This window comes from Tenebrio molitor, chromosome 6 (genome assembly GCF_963966145.1).
Source record: "Tenebrio molitor chromosome 6, icTenMoli1.1, whole genome shotgun sequence".
Classification (NCBI taxonomy): domain Eukaryota; kingdom Metazoa; phylum Arthropoda; class Insecta; order Coleoptera; family Tenebrionidae; genus Tenebrio; species Tenebrio molitor.
In genome coordinates this window covers 5,738,791-5,759,126 of record NC_091051.1, presented here as the reverse complement: position 1 = coordinate 5,759,126, position 20,336 = coordinate 5,738,791, and the positions used below count along the sequence as shown (strand labels likewise).

The 20,336-nt window shown below is 38.9% G+C and overlaps 2 protein-coding genes across 3 annotated transcripts in view; one reads left to right on the top strand and one right to left on the bottom strand.

The window, feature by feature from the left end:
• Positions 1-20,336, top strand: part of LOC138134202 (dynein axonemal heavy chain 1-like) — a 34,720-nt gene that overhangs the window by 712 nt on the left and 13,672 nt on the right. The window contains exons 3-17 of the mRNA XM_069052333.1: positions 19-348; positions 2,627-2,753; positions 2,804-2,936; positions 2,984-3,204; positions 3,252-3,895; positions 3,945-4,314; positions 4,365-5,049; positions 5,100-5,469; positions 5,519-5,651; positions 5,699-5,926; positions 8,624-8,944; positions 8,996-9,995; positions 13,501-13,611; positions 13,665-13,756; positions 20,158-20,312. Coding sequence (XP_068908434.1) covers positions 19-348; positions 2,627-2,753; positions 2,804-2,936; positions 2,984-3,204; positions 3,252-3,895; positions 3,945-4,314; positions 4,365-5,049; positions 5,100-5,469; positions 5,519-5,651; positions 5,699-5,926; positions 8,624-8,944; positions 8,996-9,995; positions 13,501-13,611; positions 13,665-13,756; positions 20,158-20,312 — 4,920 coding nt within the window. The remainder of the gene's footprint in view (positions 1-18; positions 349-2,626; positions 2,754-2,803; positions 2,937-2,983; positions 3,205-3,251; positions 3,896-3,944; positions 4,315-4,364; positions 5,050-5,099; positions 5,470-5,518; positions 5,652-5,698; positions 5,927-8,623; positions 8,945-8,995; positions 9,996-13,500; positions 13,612-13,664; positions 13,757-20,157; positions 20,313-20,336) is intronic.
• CNMaR (CNMamide Receptor) lies at positions 13,864-20,162 on the bottom strand. Of its 2 annotated transcripts, none has more exons than XM_069052409.1 (5): positions 19,149-20,162; positions 14,970-15,087; positions 14,590-14,695; positions 14,065-14,286; positions 13,864-14,014 (listed from the first exon to the last, which is right to left on the bottom strand). In XM_069052409.1, coding segments are annotated over exons 1-5 (1,227 nt in total). In that variant the 5' UTR covers positions 19,929-20,162; the 3' UTR covers positions 13,864-14,013. The 2 variants fall into 2 exon arrangements, with proteins under 2 accessions (XP_068908510.1, XP_068908509.1); XM_069052408.1 differs by having other exon boundaries at positions 13,864-14,011.

Sequence of the window (20,336 nt, the reverse complement as noted above, 5' to 3'; positions counted from 1 at the left end):
TCACATTTATTATTCGAGGACCCCCGAGAATTGGCTCGAATTGGGCGTAATTAAGGGGGTGCGCAACCCCCTGCCTGGAGAAGCTTTCGTTCCAGTCCACGGCGAGGAGCTGGAGCCGTTTACCAACCTGGACTCTCTGTACATGCATATGTGCAAATGGGTGAACGTCGCCGTCATGGATTACGATCCCGAAACCAAACTGTGGACGATTTTCACGCTGGACGGCACGCGCAGAACCGCGGAGCTACCGCGGATTTACGTCATGTTTAAAGCGGAAGATCCTTGGGTGTTCGCTCGGAGGATCAAAGCGGCAGTGGATCTCCGGCGCGAGACGGAAGCCACGCTGCGGTAAGGAAAAGTAACAGAAACAGGTCGGTCGAGGGGCGGGACGAACGTGCCTTAATTAAAATTACTAAACACGACTGGCAAGGCGAAAGTCAAAGGCACGTCCACTGGAATACGATAATGGAAGCGGCGGCGCTAATCTCGGGGAAAGAAAAGAAATCTATTAATGAATAAGGAGAAAGGAGATTAATGACGCCTCGTCGAAACAAGTGGAACTGTCCAATTGTTACGGTTGTGACCGGAATAAGATCAAAACACGCGCATTCTTTGGCATTCCAGATATAAACATTTTTGATTTGTCAGCATGATTCGACAGAAAAATATCGAAATTATAGTAAATATTGATTTTTAAAAGAATTGCAACTCCCGTACAAAAGAATATATTGTGTGCAGGGCTCTGCGAAAAACAATTTAAAATTCTGACGGCGTCAAATAACTGTAGAGAATTTAATTAACATTCCAACTTGCAGAAACATGCTTTAATCATTTTGGGTTTGTAGTTCTGAAACACGAAGTTTTGTTTAATATACAATGAGAATGTAACTGACAGTACTAAAAATTAGACGTCTTCATTAGTTTATTATGAAGTGTATGCAATTAAGGATAGCAATGTAAATTAGCATCCGCACGTGTGGCTTTTGAGAGTTAAAAATTGTATTTCTAAATCGAGGCTTTAGGCCACTTCATCAAATGGTGGATGCGCCGGTTTTACAATAGTTATTTGTATCACATAGCGAGAAAATGTCATTTTGCAAATACGAGCACGGGGTTTGTTGGCGCAGAAGCGTCAAAAATTCAAAACCGTGGTCGTTCTCGCTGTTATTTCTAACCCGTCGCCAGTTGTCCATGAGGCTTGTCGATCTGGTGGAGAACTTCTTACGACGGGTTGTTCACCGTTACCACTTACCCAATCCGTTGTCGTAAGCGGAGGCCGTCCGCCCGAAGCCTGATAACCCCCTCGGCCTCTACTGATTCGATTTCTGCGATACACAATGTACTGTTTGCGATAAAAGACACAAATTTGTCAACATCGATATTTCACGATTAAAAAATTGTACAAAAATTCCACATCACATTGACATTCAGTGCTGCCAACCTAAAATCTTTCATTAAAAATTCCTGTTTCGATCTTCTTGTCTAAGCAAGGAAATGTCATTTTCCAGACGATTTAGATGAATGGAAAACGGTTTTTAATATTTACAGAGATAAATATTATATAAGAGTTCTGTAAAGTCTTTTTTAAAACATTTCGACCCATGGTGTAATACAACAATGATCGTTTTAAAGTTCTGATCGAATTTGCAAAAATAAACATTAACTTGTCGTTTTACTAAAATTAAATTATTGAGAATCGAGATTAGAATATTTATTTTTTTGTTCGACACTGTCAGAATTTGAGAATTTTTTCCTAAATATGTTAACGGATTTTGATAAATGTGACAACTTGTCAAAACGAAACGTCAAGTTAATTTTAAAGATTTTAAGCGATTTGGAGCCTTTAAAGGGGTCGTCGAACAAAAAAACGTTTTATTCAACTCGTTCGTGTGTAAATTGGGCCTTTTTTGACACTCGTGGGCCTTTAAAACGCTCATTTCACTCGCGTTTTAAAATGCCCCACTCGTGCCAAAAAAGGCCCAATTTACACACAAACTCGTCAAGTAAACTACTAATTATTAATTCTTTCATATTAATCCACCGCTTTTAACATATTACCCCATCTTTTTTAGCTAATTTGTTATTATATTTGACGAACGGTAGAGACACTACCATTATTATGTATTGATTTTTAATTTTGTTGCAATGGGTATCACGAGCCTTTAATTAAAGCCGGCTTAATTAGAGTCATTTGGGGGAAAAACCAAGATTGATTTCGTATTCGTATTACGTAAATTAAATTGATTAAAGAAGCCTTAAGTGCGACCCACACCTACAATCTGTCCTTTCGATCGCGCATAAAACAGTTAACACACTAATACAAATTGGAACTTTTCGATAAAATCGAGTCTGGTCAAATAATGTGTTATTCAGTCGAAGTCTTGCGTCAATAATATTTGCCTTATTGCTATCGGGGCAGTAAACAAACGAATAAAAACGTAATAATGTCACAGCATATATTTCATCTTAGATGAGGAAAGTAAACAACAGAAATCACAGCTGCAGATGGCAAGAAATTTACGCCTCTGACAATCACAAATTGGTTAAATATGACACTATCAGACTCTTATTTGCGTAATAATTTCTAGAATGACGTGTAAAATAATATCTCGTGTTTTGTCTTCAGATATAAATTTTACTTAAACACGATGCTTCTCGTCGACATTCCCGAACTAGACGATGACCTAATAGATAAAATATACTATACGGCAACAAGAAACAATTTCATAAAAGAGACACCGTCTTGGAATCAGGTTTGGTGGTTTGATATTTCTACGAATTCATAAAATAAGTAAAGTTTTAGCTTGTCAAACAAGTACAATTTTCGTATCAACTAACTCATTGCGATCTTCAGTTCCGACTGGATGCAGAGAAAGATCCTAGATTGAAACAGTACGTCGACATCATCCGGAAAAATTGGGACGAGCCAGTCAAAAGTTGCGGAGCATTTTCAGTAATTTTCCATCTAATTAGGCGGTTTCAGTGGTGCCAAGACTGAAAACTGGGATGAGATCGTTCATCGGAATGCGCGACTACTTCAAGTGGATGAACATTTACGTGATCCCTGAAACGTACAGGGCAATGTTTTTTGTTGTAGGTGAATGCCTAAAGGGCGAACAGATGTCGTTGTTTACGAAGAGCTACGGCATCAAACACATCACTCTCGAAGAATTCGATACGGTTCAAACTCAGTGCACGAACAATGTATGACTAATTCTCTCCGTCCTTTTTCCTTCTATAAAAGTTTTTAGGTGATCAAACATTTGCAAGGTCAGTGGTTGGAAACCATAGTTTACAACATCAGAATGTGTTTGGGGGATGTGGGGAAGGGTTGGTTCGACATCAACGTTTACAATCACGAAATCTACGAAGTTTCAAAATTGAAACGCTTCATGGAACTGATAAAATTCAGAATGCAGTACACTCTCAGAATTCTCGTGTTAAATTCAATCGAATTGTTCATCGATTTGGTGGAGACACCTTGCTTACCATGTTTGGAAGTCGAAGAGGATTTCGTTTGGGGACCAAACTTGATCGAAAGCGATTTTGTTTCGAAAGCCTCGGCGATCTTTATTTTACAGCTGAAGATGGACGACAACGGCGCGTTTTACTCGACGGTCTTGGAGAACTTTGAGAAGGTTCTGCTCAAGCTCTACGACACCGGTCTCACTTTGACACACAAAATCAAACAGGTCCATCCCTACCTTCTGAATAATTTAAATTTCCCTAACGATCTCATGTTGTCGTCTGTCGGTCTGTTAGCAGAGGAAGTAGTTAGTGTAAGGGAGCGGTTTATTTTTGCTTACAAGAAGGCTTTAATTCCACTTAGAGCTTTCGCGAGCGAATTCTATATTTACCTGGAACTCTTCACCTTGGACGTCAAAGCTTACGTCGAGTAATTGGTCATTACGTCGAAATAAAAAAGTTGATTCGAAATCTTTCAGGAAATTTAAAGAAGAAAACCACACCGCGTTCGAGGTCAAAGAGGAAGTTTCTTTTCAGTACAGGATGAAAGCAAATCTGGAAGCTACCCTTCCCACAACTGTCATAATTGGTCCTTTTTTTATAACTATCGAACAACTGAGACATTTTCTAATTGGCAAGAGACAAGATCTCGCGACGAAACTCTTGGATATGTTCTGTCAAAGAATGAAGCAGTGCGTCGAAGAAGTGTTGGTAGAATATAACAATATCAGTGAAAAACTCGGGGAAAAACCTGACTGCATAGAGAGTGTGTTTGAAATTCGCGACTGGATGGAGACCATTCCTATGCTGGTTCGCACTCAAGAGGATCTAGTCCGACGTTATTTGATCGTCAGTAGATTTTTCTTTGTGTTTGTTTTATTGCACGGCTCGGTTTTAAGGAGTACGACGTTTTGGAACATTTCTGGTATGCGTTGCCTCAGGAAGATTTCGAAAATAAGTGGGAAGCTATCGGTTGGCCCTACCGAATATCTAAACAAGTGGAAGCTACGGAACAATATCTCAAAGAAGAGGAAGAGAGGTTCTACAAGATACAGTTGAACGACGAGTACACGCTTCAGGATAAAATCGAAACTTTGACGGCGCAAGTTGTGCAAATGGCCAAACAGAAGGACTTCAGTAAAACGCACGAGATCGCTGTGGACATGCGAAGACTGTGGAAGAGCATGAAAGAGGCGCAAGAGCAGGGTCAGCTGTTGAATCAGCGACAAAAACTGTTCAACACTCCGGTGGTGCCTTTTGACCAACTGACAAAATTAATCAAGGAGTTTGAACCGTACAAAACCTTGTGGATTACGGCATCCGACTGGCTGAGAGCGTACGAGATGTGGATGGACAATCCTCTGGTGAATGTCGACGGAGAGGCGATCGAGCGAATGGTCGCCGACATGTACAAGACGATGTTGAAGTCGATAAGAGTTTTCGCTGAAATCGAGGCCGTTCAGCAGGTGGCCATAGAAGTGAAAAACCAAATCGAGGAGTTCAAACCGTTGATTCCGCTGTTGTTGAGCTTAAGAAATCCGGGAATGCGGCAGAGGCACTGGGACGATTTCAAGAACGAAACTGGTACCTAATACTAGTAAGATGTCGATAATTACTGATTTAGCTTGTTTTAGGTATAAATATAGTGTGGACTCCGGCCACCACCTTTAAGGATTGTCTTGAGCTTGGAGTGGCAGAATTTACCGACAAGCTGGTGAGCATCGCTGATTCGGCAAGTAAAGAGTACTCGGTGGAACAGACCTTGGAGAAGATGATGGGCGAGTGGGAGAACTGCATGATGGAGCTTACACCGTACAAGGACACGGGAACCTTCATCATGAAAATACCAGAAGAGACGCAACAGATGCTCGACGACCACCTCGTCCTGACCCAACAGATTAGTTTCAGTCCGTTTAAAGGACCGTTCGAGGAGAGGATCGACGAATGGGAGGAAAATCTAAAGATAACCTCCGACGTGATTGACGAATGGATGGACGTGCAAAAGTACACTCGATTATTTAAATTTCACTCACCACTCGCGCTCGTCTTTCAGGCAGTGGATGTATCTGGAACCGATTCTCACCAGCGAAGATATCAGAATTCAGCTTCCTGCCGAGAGCAAGAAGTACGGTTCGATGGAGCGAACGTGGCGTCGGATTATGAGAGGCGCGCGTGACAATCCCTACGTGAGTTTTTTATTTGTGCGGTGAATTTTTTCCAGCGATAGTTTCAGATTCTCAAATATTGCGCCGATCGGAAATTGTACGAGAGCTTGAAAGATGCCAACCACATATTAGACATCGTGCAGAAAGGTCTCACCGATTATTTGGAGACGAAGCGAATCGTCTTTCCGAGACTGTACTTTCTCAGCGACGACGAGCTGCTGGAAATCTTGTCGCACGCCAAGAATCCATTGGCTGTTCAGCCTCATTTGCGTAAATGCTTCGAGAATATAGCGAGGGTGAGTTTGAAAGAGTTAATGAGACACAGTTTTTGTGCGTTCATTCGATCCATCCGTGAAGCGACAGGGAATAAGAGATTCGTGTCGATTCGTCTTAATTCACTGTCATGAGGCTTAACCCTTAATACAGTTCTTGCCGTGACTGACATTTTAAATCGTTCGTTCTTTTACGAGAAGGTCCTGTAAATAATAAGTCTTGTGCTTGTATGCTACAAGTCCGTTTTAAATTGGACAAGTGAACTACATAATTGTTCTAATTTCACGATCTTGTGAATTCATTTCACTTTAATATTCCAATTGTAAATACGGTGTTGGAGGGTTGAAAAATCGTGTCCGAGATCAAATTTTCATTCAAAACATAAAGAAAAGTGGTTTTCCGCAAGGCGGCTGTGCGTCTCTCTGTGTAGAATTTTATTTCTTTTACGATAACTTCCGCAAAATGCATTTTTCCTGTTAAAAATTATTTTGAAAAGTGGTTTTGGCAACAAGAAATTACTCCCTAGGATTCGAACTTTTAGGGAAATTACGTTTTTCATGTTGTGGACCCATTGATCTTGACAGTTGACGTATTCTGTCAATTGAGAGACAAATATGTTGCCAGAAACGAAAACTGATTGTGAAATGAAAAAACATCTACGGTTTGTCTCAATTCTAAATTTCCACCACCTGTTGAATTATGTTGGCAAAATTGTTATAACCAAAGTTGGCAATATTTTATAAACATGATTCCACAACATTAATAATATTTTTTATCTGACACTGTCAGAATTCGAGAATTTTCTCCTATGTGAACGGATTTTGATAAATGTCACCAGGTGGATTGCCGATATAATACAAAATAGTGAATGTTGATATATTGCAGCCGAGTCTGACGAGTGAATGAAAAATGCTCGGAAAAATGCAGATATTATTTCCTTTTGGCAAATCTTGAATTAAAAAATACAATAATAACATAAATTATTTTTTCAAATTAAGAGCCGGTGCTGCAGCTCTGCAGCCCTTATTGAAAAACCGCCACTGGTCACCACTTGTCAAAACGAAACGTCAAGCTAATTTTAAAGATTTTAAGCGATTTTGTGCCTTTAATGGACTCGTCGAACAAAAGAACGTTGTATTCAATTCGTTCGTGTGTGAATTGGGCTTTTTTGGCATTCGTGGGCCTTTAAAACGCTCGTTTCACTCGCGTTTCAAACGCCAATTTACACACGAACTGGACGAACTCGTCAAATAAACTACTAATAATAGTTCATGAGTTTATTTTGCTTTTAGGATTTTATTTTCTACGGGGGTCATTCACGAAATTCAGATAATTAACGAAACGGAAAATACTGCCGCGGCAATAAATTTTGGTCATCAAGGTCATTCTTTGACACAATGGAAAGTGCTCTAATGTGAAACGGGCGTAACCTTTAATAAATTCTATTTGTCATGATCTTGTCAATTTTGTGGAAGTCCCAACTGGGTTGCCACCCTAGCTTCTGACATATCTGTCTTGATCAGTGAAATAATTTTTACTTTGTTAAAATACGATATTGGCAGGCAAAATTTTAATTTTAATTTGTGACAGTAGCGGGAATTTTCAAAATGACCTTGATGACCAAAATTTAATGCTCGCGACTGTACAATGCTTCAACAATATCCGTTGTCATGGTTTTCAATTTGCAATGTCTCATCGAGCCTTACATTTCGTGAATGACCCCCTACCTACTTACTTGCTGCATTAAAAAGGTTTTCGTTCTTTTCCTTTATCCCAAAATCTTGAGTTGTAAAAACGGAAATTGACAGCACAGAGAATCATCGATGATAACCTGTCAAATACAACTTGACGTATTTTTCACCAAACAGTGTTGTCGTTTGTATTTCTAACGTACAGTCGCGAACAGAAAAAAGCTAAAATTGAGTTGAGTAAACCGGGCTTATTATAATAAATAAAAGTACATAATTTAATAGTAACCATAGAAAGAGTGAACAGCCTTACATCAGCGAAAAACATTATCCTACTTTTTCCTGTGCGCGACTGTAGAATGCAGTGTTGGTGGAAATTTAGAATTGAGACAGACTGTATCAGTTAGCGAGAAATAGAGCAATTTGCAGCTGTTACAAGGAATTCACTTCCTAAATGTTTGACATTGTTACGATATCTTTTGTTTGTCACCAGAAACCACATAGCCTCCAACCTAACCGAACTTATGGTAACCTATATAGTAACGAATATCCCTAAATCCTAGGGAGTAATTTCTTGTTGACAAATCTATACGTGGAAGTTCTCCATACCAATATTTTGATCACGTGCATGTTTGATCTGATCAAATCAAGATGGCCCACTTTCCCGTTTTTTTTGTTCTATTTATTTTGACACGCATAAACAAATGGTCCGTGTAAAAATGATATTTTATAACAGGAACTCGTTTACAATAGCCGAATTCTGTTTACTTTACGTACAACATAAACGCTTAGACCGTACAGCAATTAGATGGTCTTTGTATTGCTGCCGTTCTCGACAGAATAAAGTTTTTATTAAATCCACTTCGTCAGGTGAATTCTTTGTTGTCTGTTTCATTTACGTTATCGAAGAACAGGCGCGTGGGAGTTTTTGTCAATAATTTCGATACTTGATCGTTAACTTGAACAAAACTCTTGTCCTGTGTTCGGTAATTTCGTTTCTTCCTTATAAATGACGAAGTAATATGCTTTCAGCTCAATTTCGAGGACGACTTGTGCATCACCCAAATGTTTTCCGGAGAGGACGAGTGTGTCGATCTCACTCCTACTCTTTACCCCACAGCAAACGTAGAACACTGGTTGCTTCTCGTCGAAGGGAGCATGAGAAACACGGTGCGGACCACACTAGGGAATTCACTCGAGAACATCAACTTGAAACCTAGAGCAGAGTGGGTGCTGGAGTGGCCCGGACAAGTGGTGATAGCCGGGAGCCAGACCTTTTGGACTGCAGGAGTAGAAAAGGGAATAGACGAGGGTTCCCTCAAAGAATTTCTCGAAGATGTCATTTTTACCAATGTACTACTGGCATTCTCCATCGCAGATGAAATTTTTACAAATTAGTTGCAGCTGGACGCGCTGCGAAGCCTGGTCAAGGGGGCTCTGTCGTTCCTTCATCGCGAAGTTCTCTCAGCTCTGATCGTGATCGAAGTGCACGCCAGAGATGTCACTCAAAACCTCGTAGACTTGAACATTACGAACATCAACGATTTCGACTGGATAAGTCAGCTGAGATACTACTGGGTAGAATCCGAGTTGAAAGTGCGAGCTGTGAACGCGGAATTCCAGTACGGATACGAGTACCTCGGCAACAGCGGGAGATTGGTGATAACCCCGTTGACAGATCGTTGCTATTTGACTTTGACCGGAGCGCTGCACTTGAAATTCGGCGGTGCCCCTGCGGGGCCGGCCGGCACCGGCAAAACCGAAACTACCAAAGACCTCGCCAAAGCGATGGCTCTGCAGTGCGTCGTGTTCAACTGTTCGGACCAGTTGGACTTCATGGCGATGGGAAAATTCTTCAAAGGGCTGGCGAGTTCCGGCGCTTGGGCCTGCTTCGACGAATTCAACAGGATCGATATCGAGGTGTTGTCGGTGGTGGCTCAACAGATCACCACAATACAGAAAGCGCAGCAGGCCAGAGTGGACGTGTTCGTCTTTGAGGGCGCCGAAATCGTGCTGAAAGAGTCCTGCGCCGTTTTCATCACGATGAATCCGGGATACGCCGGTCGCACAGAATTACCCGACAATCTCAAAGCTTTGTTCCGACCCGTGTCGATGATGGTGCCCGATTACAGTCTAATATCGGAAATTTCTCTCTTTTCTTTCGGCTTCGGTAACGCCAAATTATTGGCAAATAAAATTACCACCACGTTCAAACTCAGTTCGGAACAGCTGAGCACCCAGGATCATTACGATTTCGGGATGAGAGCTGTCAAGACGGTGATCGCTGTTGCGGGAAACCTAAAACGAGAAAAACCAAACATGCACGAGAGCCAGATCGTGCTGAGGGCGCTGAGGGACGTGAACGTCCCAAAGTTCCTGAAGGATGATCTCAAACTGTTTAATGGTAAAGTTACGATGAATGATCAATCAGGGGATATTCTGTTAAGCTTGTAATATAGCGGTCAGCTTCACTGAACGTAACACAATAACGATAATGTAAACAATTATGTGAGGCATAAATCTGTCATCATGGCGTTAATAATAATGGTTTACGACGATAGCCAACTAGACATTAGGAGGGAAACCTCCCACAACCGGAATCAAGTTGTTTTAATAATTAGATTTTAATTATAAATGCTAATTGACACTGATTAAATGCACCAGTGTTGTTCAGTAAAACAAGTCATTTTCTAGGTTCGATACTGAAACTTTGTAATTATCGAAGGATTGTTTAATTTGAACGACAGAAATGCAAAATTTCGCCAACTAATGGGATTATGTTTCGAAAGTTTAAATGAAATTAGTTTTGTAATTGTGAACACCAAATGAGAAGAAGTTTCGACTTTATTGCAAGATGCAGTTGAACAATCGAGTACTTTTTGAAGTGAAAACTTCTTTTGGTGCACCACATACATTTAATTATTGGGCAGTGAATTAGTGTCATGCATCACGTTCGCAGCTGGCAGCCCGTCACGTTCGTGGCAAGCTAAAATCTCGGGAGTCGAGTTTAGCGGAGCGAGCGAAAAACAATCAACTGTGCGTCACTTGTCAATTTTAAATTTTCATTGTACGTTGTGTTGTGACCTGACTGACCTCAGTGCAGAGCTGCAGGAGTAACTGTATAACAGGGTCTATCAGAACTGGCGGACCAAAATAATACGATGAAATCATCATCTTCTGGGAATAATAGGAAAAATATTTTTAAAAATCCATCCTCATTGGATTTTAAAATAAGAACGTTGTTAATTTACCAATCCCGTGTAGATATAAAATTACCTTAAAAAATTATATTAGTAACTATCGAAACAAATTTGATTGTTGCAAAGACATAATAATTGAATATTATGTCATAATAAAATTATTTCTGACAATTACAAAAGACATTAAAAACGCTTAATGTTTACTTCTTCAGAATATTTTGATATGCTTGTCTTATATGGACAGTGTGATGAGAGTGCCACAGTTACTGCTCAGGAGTACGCAGTTCGTTTTCCCAATTGGGAACATCCTAGCAGAAATACTATAACCTGAAAAATACTATAACCTAAAAACGTCCGTTATTGCACAAACAATGCGGATACCCAACAATGCATATGCATCATTTGAAATGCATCCATAGTTACAAATAAAGCAGGAAAACTAATTTATAGGTAACTTAACATCAACAACAGGATTGGTCAGTTTAAATTGCTTCTTTCCTAATCACTATTTAAAATACATTTTTTTGAACATTTTTCCTATTATTCCCAGAAGATGATGAATTCACCGTATTATTTTGGTTCGCCAGTTCTGATAGACCCTGTATATACAGGATATTTCACGAGTGATAATAAGCCTGACGTAATTTAAAATGCAATCCACACTATAATTCCGAAAAAAGCTGGCTACTGTCATTAAAATGTCCGGCTTTTTTTGAAAATGTATTGTGGGTTGAATTTACTATTCCGCCAGGCGCATTATCACTAGTGAAATACCCTGTATAGTTTTATATAATATAAACGATAAAGACACGACAAATATTGTAAGTTTACAGATGAATGTAGGATTTAATACGTAATTCTCAATTATATCGCTTCAACAATTCATCTATTGGAAAAATTTGTGCAGCAAAATGTGAAGAGGAAAATGGACAAACTATCATAATACAGGGTATTGGTATTGCTATGAATACTTGTGTTGTGTTCAATTCAATATCATCGTCAAAAAAATAAAACTTAAACATCCAAACCTAACCTCACAAATTTTGCCAGAGTGTACCTCTAAAAGCGGACGTATTTGCAGTTTCTATTGAAAAGTACAGATTTTTGATGTTTATTTAAAAACAGCATTGGATTTAAATAATATTAATTATTTATGCCTTGCTCTTTATTCCTCCAAGTACCTACATTCATCTATAATGATATACATATTTTTTATACCGGGTGATCAAGAAGGACTGTTTAAGTTGGCAGTACAATTAAGAAATTTTTTTAATTCGGTTATTTATAACACTGCAACCGGATATGTTTTGTTGGTTTATTTGACAAATATCTGATGTAGGTATAGCATTAACAACGACAAGCCATCAACAACCAAAAGTTACTCCTGTTATACGATTTAAAATACAATTCAGTGTTACCAACTTAAACAGTCCTATTTGATCACCCCGTAGAATAGATATATATTATTATTACCCCAAATCTGCTATTGAAAGATTTATAATTTACCACGCGAAAATGGTGGTAGAGGTTTTTCAAATCTAGAAATTCTACAACACAATCAAATTGCTTCACTAAAAAATTATTTTCTCAATAGAGCTCGTGATAACACTTTTTTTAATGCTTTGGTTTCAGCGGATAAAGGTTACACACCTTTAAATTTAAGTGATAATATAATTTGAGATATTGTTGAGCCAAATATACCTGACACTATAGCAAATATAAAACAAAAGTCTTTACATGGGAGATATTTTAAAGAGCTAGAACAGCCAGAAATTAATATTCAAGCTTCTCATGCATGGCTTAAAAAATCAAATATTCAACCTGAGACTGAGGGTTTTATATTTGCAATACAAGATCGTGTTATAAATACAAGAAATTATAAAAAACACATATGCGGTTTACAATCGATCATTGATAAATGTAGGATTTGCGGAACTGAAGGGGAAACAATTAAACACATCATTTCTTCTTGCACCGTTTTGGCTCAAAGCGAATATAAAAAACGTCATGATATATTCGCAAAAATTATACACATGAATTTAGCAGTTAAATTCAATTTATTAAAGGATACAGAACCACATTACATTTATAAACCAGAAAGTTGTTTAGAAAATGACAAATTATATTTTGATCGCACAGTTTTAACTGACATTCACATTCAGCATAACAGACCAGACATTATTATTTTAAATAAACAACAAAAGCAAGCATATCTTTTAGATATAGCTGTTCCAAATTCACACAATATAACACAGACATATAATACAAAAATTATGCTATGAGAAATCTTTGGTGTTTAGAAAAAATTTCGATTTTATCATTTATAATTTCAGCAACAGGAATTGTACCGCAATCTCTTTTTAAAAATTTAAAAATTTTGGACTTAGAGAACACATTGGTGGTTGAAATTCAAAAAGGTATATTATTATACTCATGTCACATCGTGAGGAAATTCCTTAACATTGACACAGAACATAAAACACAAAAAAGTCAAAATGTGGAGGCGAGACGCCGGTAATTATGTTGATAAGCACTGCATTATTATTTGATAGTATTATCCGTAATAGTGTATGTACTCCGGCAAAATTGCCGTGCCGCCGGGTGGAGGTGGGATACGAAATAATTTACTTAAAATCAGTAACGAGCATCATAGAGGTTTTCACTTCTGTCGTGCGGTCTTAAGCACACATTTTTTTTTTTTTTTTGTAGGGATAGTTTCTGATTTGTTTCCAAAGATGGTGGAGGAGCCGGTCGACTATGGCGTCTTGGAGGAATCAATTCGTGCATGCAGCATAAAAATGGGCTTGGAGGATGTCGACGGTGAGACGCGAAAACACCACGGACTGAGTCAATGGCGTTAATTTAAATTTCAGAGTTCGTTCGCAAAGTGATTCAATTATACGAGACCACGATCGTCCGACACGGATTAATGCTGGTGGGACCAACGGCGTCGGGGAAAACAAAGGTAGGGCAAATGAAAGAAATATGGTCCTTTCAACGTTAATTTTCGTTATTTATTCGCTCACCTCGCCCACGGTCAATAAAGACGCATGAATAACGAGCAAACGAACGTAATTTTTAAAATCGTTTATTTCAACATCAAGGACACACAGTAGTGAAACAACAAACATCACTCGGTCAACAATGCTATTAAAAATATCAAAGTTCCGCTTTTCCTATCACACCGGATGGACCCACCGTTTCGCTCTTGGTTCGACTCCTTCTGTAAAGAAGATGGAGTGGTTAACCGGCAGAGCGGTCGGTGTCCCTTACCATTTGCTGGAGAAAGGGGTGCTGGCCAGCCGTTTCAAGGTGTTCCGCAGGAGTTGCCACAGGCAACGGCGAAATGTCACGCCGCACATGGCGTACAGTAAAAAGTTTATGCTGAAGTTGGTGTAATAGAGCAACATGGCGAACTGTTGGATGCAGTATAGGGTTTCGGGCGGGTTCTTTTGCTGGAGGGTGTACGCGTACACCGACAACCGGATTACATAGCTGAAAGAAATGATGTTAATCGGCGGCAATAAAAAAGATCCAATTTAAACACATTTCTCAGGAAGATGACAGTGATTGCGTAAGAAAAATTTGAAATATTCGTATGTTGATGTGTACCACACTTATAAACAGCTCGATTTAACACAGAAAAAAAAATCATGTGATTTGATCGAGCTCCACGATGAGGCGCCGAGTTATTCTCGCTCCCTAGACCATGTTTGGGGTAATTAGCGCCTCAGTAATTACTCACCAAAGACAAACAGTCTCAAGGGCGGTTAATTTGGGCGATTACAAGTAGCGTACCTTGGGAAATTGAGAGCGATGAAGACAGAAGAGATGAGGAGAAGCATTTTGGTTATGTTCTGTTGGCTTCGCGTAGAAGCCACGTTCCTTGCCGACATTTTTACATCTGCAAGAAACGAGAAATTTTCATTAATGTCTAAGTTTGACGCGACGCCCAAACCACCAACATACATAGTTTCGTACATTGAAAGTTGCGTCAACCGATATCATTAAGTACTGCTTGAAAGTTTTGTCTGAAGCAATTAGGAGAGAATATTGTGACGAGAAGACGAGTGACAACTGAGTTAATGATATCGAAACGTTAATATAGAAGACGCTCAATTAGTTCAGAAGTGTCCACAAAAAACTTATTAACGTGGAATTTTGCCGTACACACTTACGTATGCAAGGGCATCTCTCCAATTGGTTGTTGTTGGCTTTTTTACTGGACCTCGAAAGATTCGATTTTTGAGAGATGTGCGATTGCTGTGAGCCTTGGCGTCTGTTGGAGATTCCGCTCTGAAAATGATTTTCATTTTATTTCCCATTTGATTGAAGCGAACAGGGGTTTTGAATTTTTCAGCTAATGTATACTATCCGTTTTTTTTTTTGAAGTGACATAAAATCTAGTTATTAAAACGTCAACAAGAAAAGTGTGGTTATGTTAATGGCCTTAATCCTCTTCTTTCCAAACAATAATTTTCAATACCCTGCTTCTCTCTGGCCGTTAAGAGTATTCTTTTACGTTTTATATCTTCTTCTCGTTCAGCGATTTCATGTAAAGTAATACTTTGAATGAAAGAAAGCGAACCAAAATGAAAAAGTCAAAAATTTATTAAACCTAACTTTAAATTTGAAACTTCAAATTTTTGTGCCAATGTTAAACTAAAAGAAGAGTCTCAGAACGGCAGTGCGGCAACTTGCAAACACTTTGACACTGCGGGAGTTTAAAAAACGGATAGTACTTATAGTCATTTTCAACGACATCCGTGCTGTCAGTGTCATTTTTAATATGTTGGTGCAGATTGTAGACACAAATTCATAACCAGGATTCAGAGTATAAGCAAATCCTAGTTAAAAAAATGTCAAACAAGAAATTGAAGTTATGGTAAAGGAAAATTGCTATTTCGTGAAACATCAACAACAAATAATAAAACTCAGTCTTCAACTTGGTGTAAAACATAGTTAAACTAGGTCATCCTCGGAATTCAAATCAGACTACATATTTTCTTTGATTTTTTGGAAATTATAGAAAATAATTTCAATTTGTCAATTTGCCCCGTCAGGCTAAATTGCCAAGTTAGGAAATTCAAAATTACTAAACTGAAACAGCAAGTAATGCCAACATACTGTCATAGTGACAGAACGGATGTCAGTGTCATTTTTAATATAATCGTGTCAAAAATAAATTACTCCCTAGAATTCGAACTTTTAGGGAAATAACGTTTTTCATGTTGTATGTAACTAGAATTTTCAAAAGTTATTTTGAATGCCTAAGGTTGGTTACTATGAGTCCAACTAAATATGCGGCCAGAAACCAAAATTGATTGTGAAACGAAATAACATCTCTCACTTAGCGAGAAATAGAGCCATATGCAACTGTTGCAAAAATTCGCTGCCTTATGGTTACGATATCTTTTGTTTGTCACCAGAAACCACATAGCCTCCAATCTAACCAAATTTATGGCAACCTATTAGTAATGAATATCCCTAAATCTAAAGACGGGATTTATTTTTGACACGATTATATGTTGTAGCAGATTGTACAGTTTACGGCCACGAATTTCGTCAGTTGTTGTCATTCAACTGACATTAGCTGTAAAACAGGTTTTATATGTTTCTAATTCTAACCCCACATTAGAATTTTTGACATGGATGTCAATTTGTCAATCAAAAACGTTACTGATGGAATTTTGATTTTTATTGTGCATGACAGAATTTCTTTCACAAAAATTTTGAATGTCAGTCATAATAACAATAAACATTAGGCTACACAAGTTTTTTCGAATTGACAGTAAAATAACTGACGAAATTTCGTGGCCGTAACTGTACACACAAATTCATTACCAGTATTTAGAGTATAAACAACTCAATCTTCAACATCAACATGGTTAAACTAAGTAATCCTCGGAATTCGAATTAGAAAGCAGATTTTCTTTGATTTGTCGAAACTGAAGATAATAACTTGAATTTATCAATTTGCCGCGTCAAGGTAAATTGCCAAATTCGGAAATTCAAAATTACTAAATTGTAACAGCAAGTGGTGCCAACTACTATCATGTTGACAGCACAGATGTCATTGAAAACGACTATGTACATATATTTAATTTTGTGTATAAAAAATTTGAATCGGTGTTTACGTCAGTGTGTACATTTCTGTTCATTAGTAAATTAGTCGGTGAACCTATACAAAGACAGATAAAATAAAATGCCGTCACGTCCATATGGCACTTTAGACAAATCCGCTTACTCAGCACAACGCAGCTTTAACCGATAATAATTATTTTAATAGTGAATTACCTGTTGTTTGATGAAAAATGATAAGAGATTGGTAGAGTTGGTTGCGAAAAAAACGGGAAAATAAAATTTTCCTAATGTAAATTTGGTTTTGTCCATTTGTCAATTAATTGTTTACTAATTTTAAAAAGTGTCGTTGAATTTTGACCTTAACCTATCTCTCGTAAGAAGGTTTCACCCTATGAAAAAACTGTAAAAATGTGTCAATTTTATTCTGACAGTTTCCGTTTTTTTTTTGCAACCAACTGTACACTTGGCTTCAAAAAAAAAACGGGAAATGAAATTTGACCTAATGTGAATTGAAAATTTAATTTGTCAATTTATGTCAATTTGTGTCTGTTTGACAATTGTATTTCTGACAGATAAGTGCAGTTTTTTAACCTAAATTCTAAAAGGCTGTTTCAAACTATAAAAATTTAATAAAATCTGACAAAACTTTTTCTGACGGCTCCCGTTTTTTTTTTGAAGCCAACCGTATGAGTAGTGTTATCAAAAATTAACGATGCACAGCTGACAGGGTCGTGATGAACTCCAAAAATAGTTATTTGCTCAATTAGTGCGATTCTGTTTCAAAATTTAGCAATATTGTTATTGAACAACATTGATTTTGCATAGATCCAACCAATCAACAGATTCATATCATAGCAACTACAACCTTGTTATATAGCAATATTGGTAAATTTTGAAACAGAATCGCACCAATTATCTAAATAAAAAGCGCATTCTGCCTACTTTATCATTTCTTTACTTGTTGCACCATGCTCCATTTTGTTTTAATGGAACGCCCACTGGTTTTAGTTTTACAATCGCGACCCAACAATAAATAAAATCAGTTACAATGTTTATTTACTTATTTCTTACTGAACTGTCTCGGTGTCTCGGTAAGTAACAAAATAACGAAATAATAAGTGTTTTCAAATCCCACCTCTCGGTCACTTTTTGCCAGGATCAACGGTTTTTGATCCGCCCCTTTCATAATTGCGTAATTAAAACTTAATATTTATTTTTAACTTGACGGAATGCGAATTTATTAAACGAGTGGCATTAATTTTCTGGCTTACTGTACGTCAGTTACCTACTAAAAGTGTCCGTACAAATTTGCATCTTCGCATTTTCGCCGAATGCCCGAATGTGAGGGCTTAATCGACGCAATTCATGAAAACCTGTTTTTGACCGCGCTGAAAAGAAAATGCCGGAAAACACATCAATCAATTAGTAACTTAAACCTCAAATGGAGTGAAATTCATTGGTGCATTGTCCGTACCACACCTGTCGTTTACGACTCTGTCATTTTCAAATGATCGCATCATCACAAATCACTTTTCAAATGGATATTTAGGTACAACTCGTCCCATTATCAAAAGTCTAGCGATTAGTTAAGTTAAATCCGACACTAATCCGCCCCTTATTGTCGCCGTCGTAAATTCGATACGATTATAATCGACAGAATAGATTCGACCATATAACGATTAATGACGTTTTTATTTTATTTTATCTGCGTGGCATTTAGGAACATTTGTCAGGATCTGCTGGCATATTCGTCAATTTTCTTATTGGCCATTTTATGGTCCCGAACACTTCCACAACTTTGACATAAAATCGATCGATTCGTACACGTCGAATATTGTAACGTAGGTGTAAATGATAATTAATCAATCAGCACGCGCTGATTGTTTTATTTTTTCCTGTTCTGAAAGCCAGACGCCTGTTTGGTTTCCAATAGAGTCTCGTTTGGCTTTATGGTGATATTTTTTCTGCAAAGCAATCAATAATTCACTTGAAGTTGTGCACATTACGTTCGCATGAAAATAAAATTAGAATCTTTCAAACATTTCGCTGACAAGATTAATAAAAGAACAGTTTATTTAGCGAAAAATTGATACGAATATCCGTTTATTTAAAATCGTGAATCATCCAAATGGACGGTTTTCGCAAAGCAAACCCATTCACCGATCTCTCAGGCGGCAATGTTTATCTTCTGGAAAAGTTAATTACTTTCCTGCGCCTTACAAATTTACTAACTTCTATAATCTGGGAAGCAAAGCTTAAACCTGACGTTCTACCTGAGTGTTTGAGTGCTGCAATTCGGTCGTGTCCGTGTATAGGTTTTCGTCGATGGAACTCGCCTGGAGTCTCTTGCTGAAGAGAAAGAGGTTCCTGGCGATCATCGTGTTCATGGTGACGATCAGCACGAAGGGCACTATGAGCGTGGCCATCGTGTCGACAAAATTGACCACCTTCATGAACTCGAGGTAGACGGGCCTCATCTCGCACTCCTCCCTGTCGGCGCTGACGTTGATCAAACCCGCGATCCAGAAGAGGTAGACCTGCGAGACCATCGCCACAACGGTCAAACTGATGACGACGGTCTTCGCCCGGGACACGGTGCATATGTGCGGCCTCTGCAAAGGGTACTGCACGGCGATGAAGCGCTCGACGGTGAAGGCGACGATCAGCCACACGCTCAACGAGGCGCACACCGAACTGATGTACACGAAGAACTGACACCAACCGTCCGTGTTGAATATCTCGAAGACGTTGTTGAAGCTGCAGTGCACCACCAGCACCACGAACAAGAAGCCGAAGTCGGCCACGGCCAACGCGGCTAAGTAGTAACTGGAACTGCGCATCTTCAGGTGCGTGCTCAGGAAGACCACGCAGGAGAAGAAGTTGCCGAGGAAGCCGACGGCGATGATTGCGGGAATGTAATAGGTATGGAGGATTCTCAAGTAAGAGGAGAAGAAGTCGCAGTCTATGTCCGAGTAGTAACCGCCGGGGTCGAACTCGGTCGCGTTGAACAATTCCTGGGAGAAGTTCGCGGGGATGTGGTTCAGGCGACGCATTGTGGACGCGGGTCGACGTCGCGACGCGCACTGAGAGTCTCTTCGAGCTGGTGCGGATCGGTGGCGAATAAACACGCAAGCGTTCCTGCAACAGGCGTCAAACGCGTGTGATCAAATAAATTTTTCTTTCAGTGATGCGTCCACTCAACACAAAATCAGTGCAGTTTTAAATCCCAACGTGTTCAAAATTAACTCTTTCGTCGTGCAATAAATTAAAAAAATGTTTCAGTGTTACGAGGTGCTGAAAGCTGCCATGACTACACTGGAGGGCCAGCCCCAGCCCAGCGGCCAGCCCTTCATGCCGGTCCACACCTACGTCATGAACCCCAAATCCATCACCATGGGCCAGTTGTACGGAGAATTCGACCAGCAAACTCACGAATGGTAACTTGCAACTCCATGACCCTC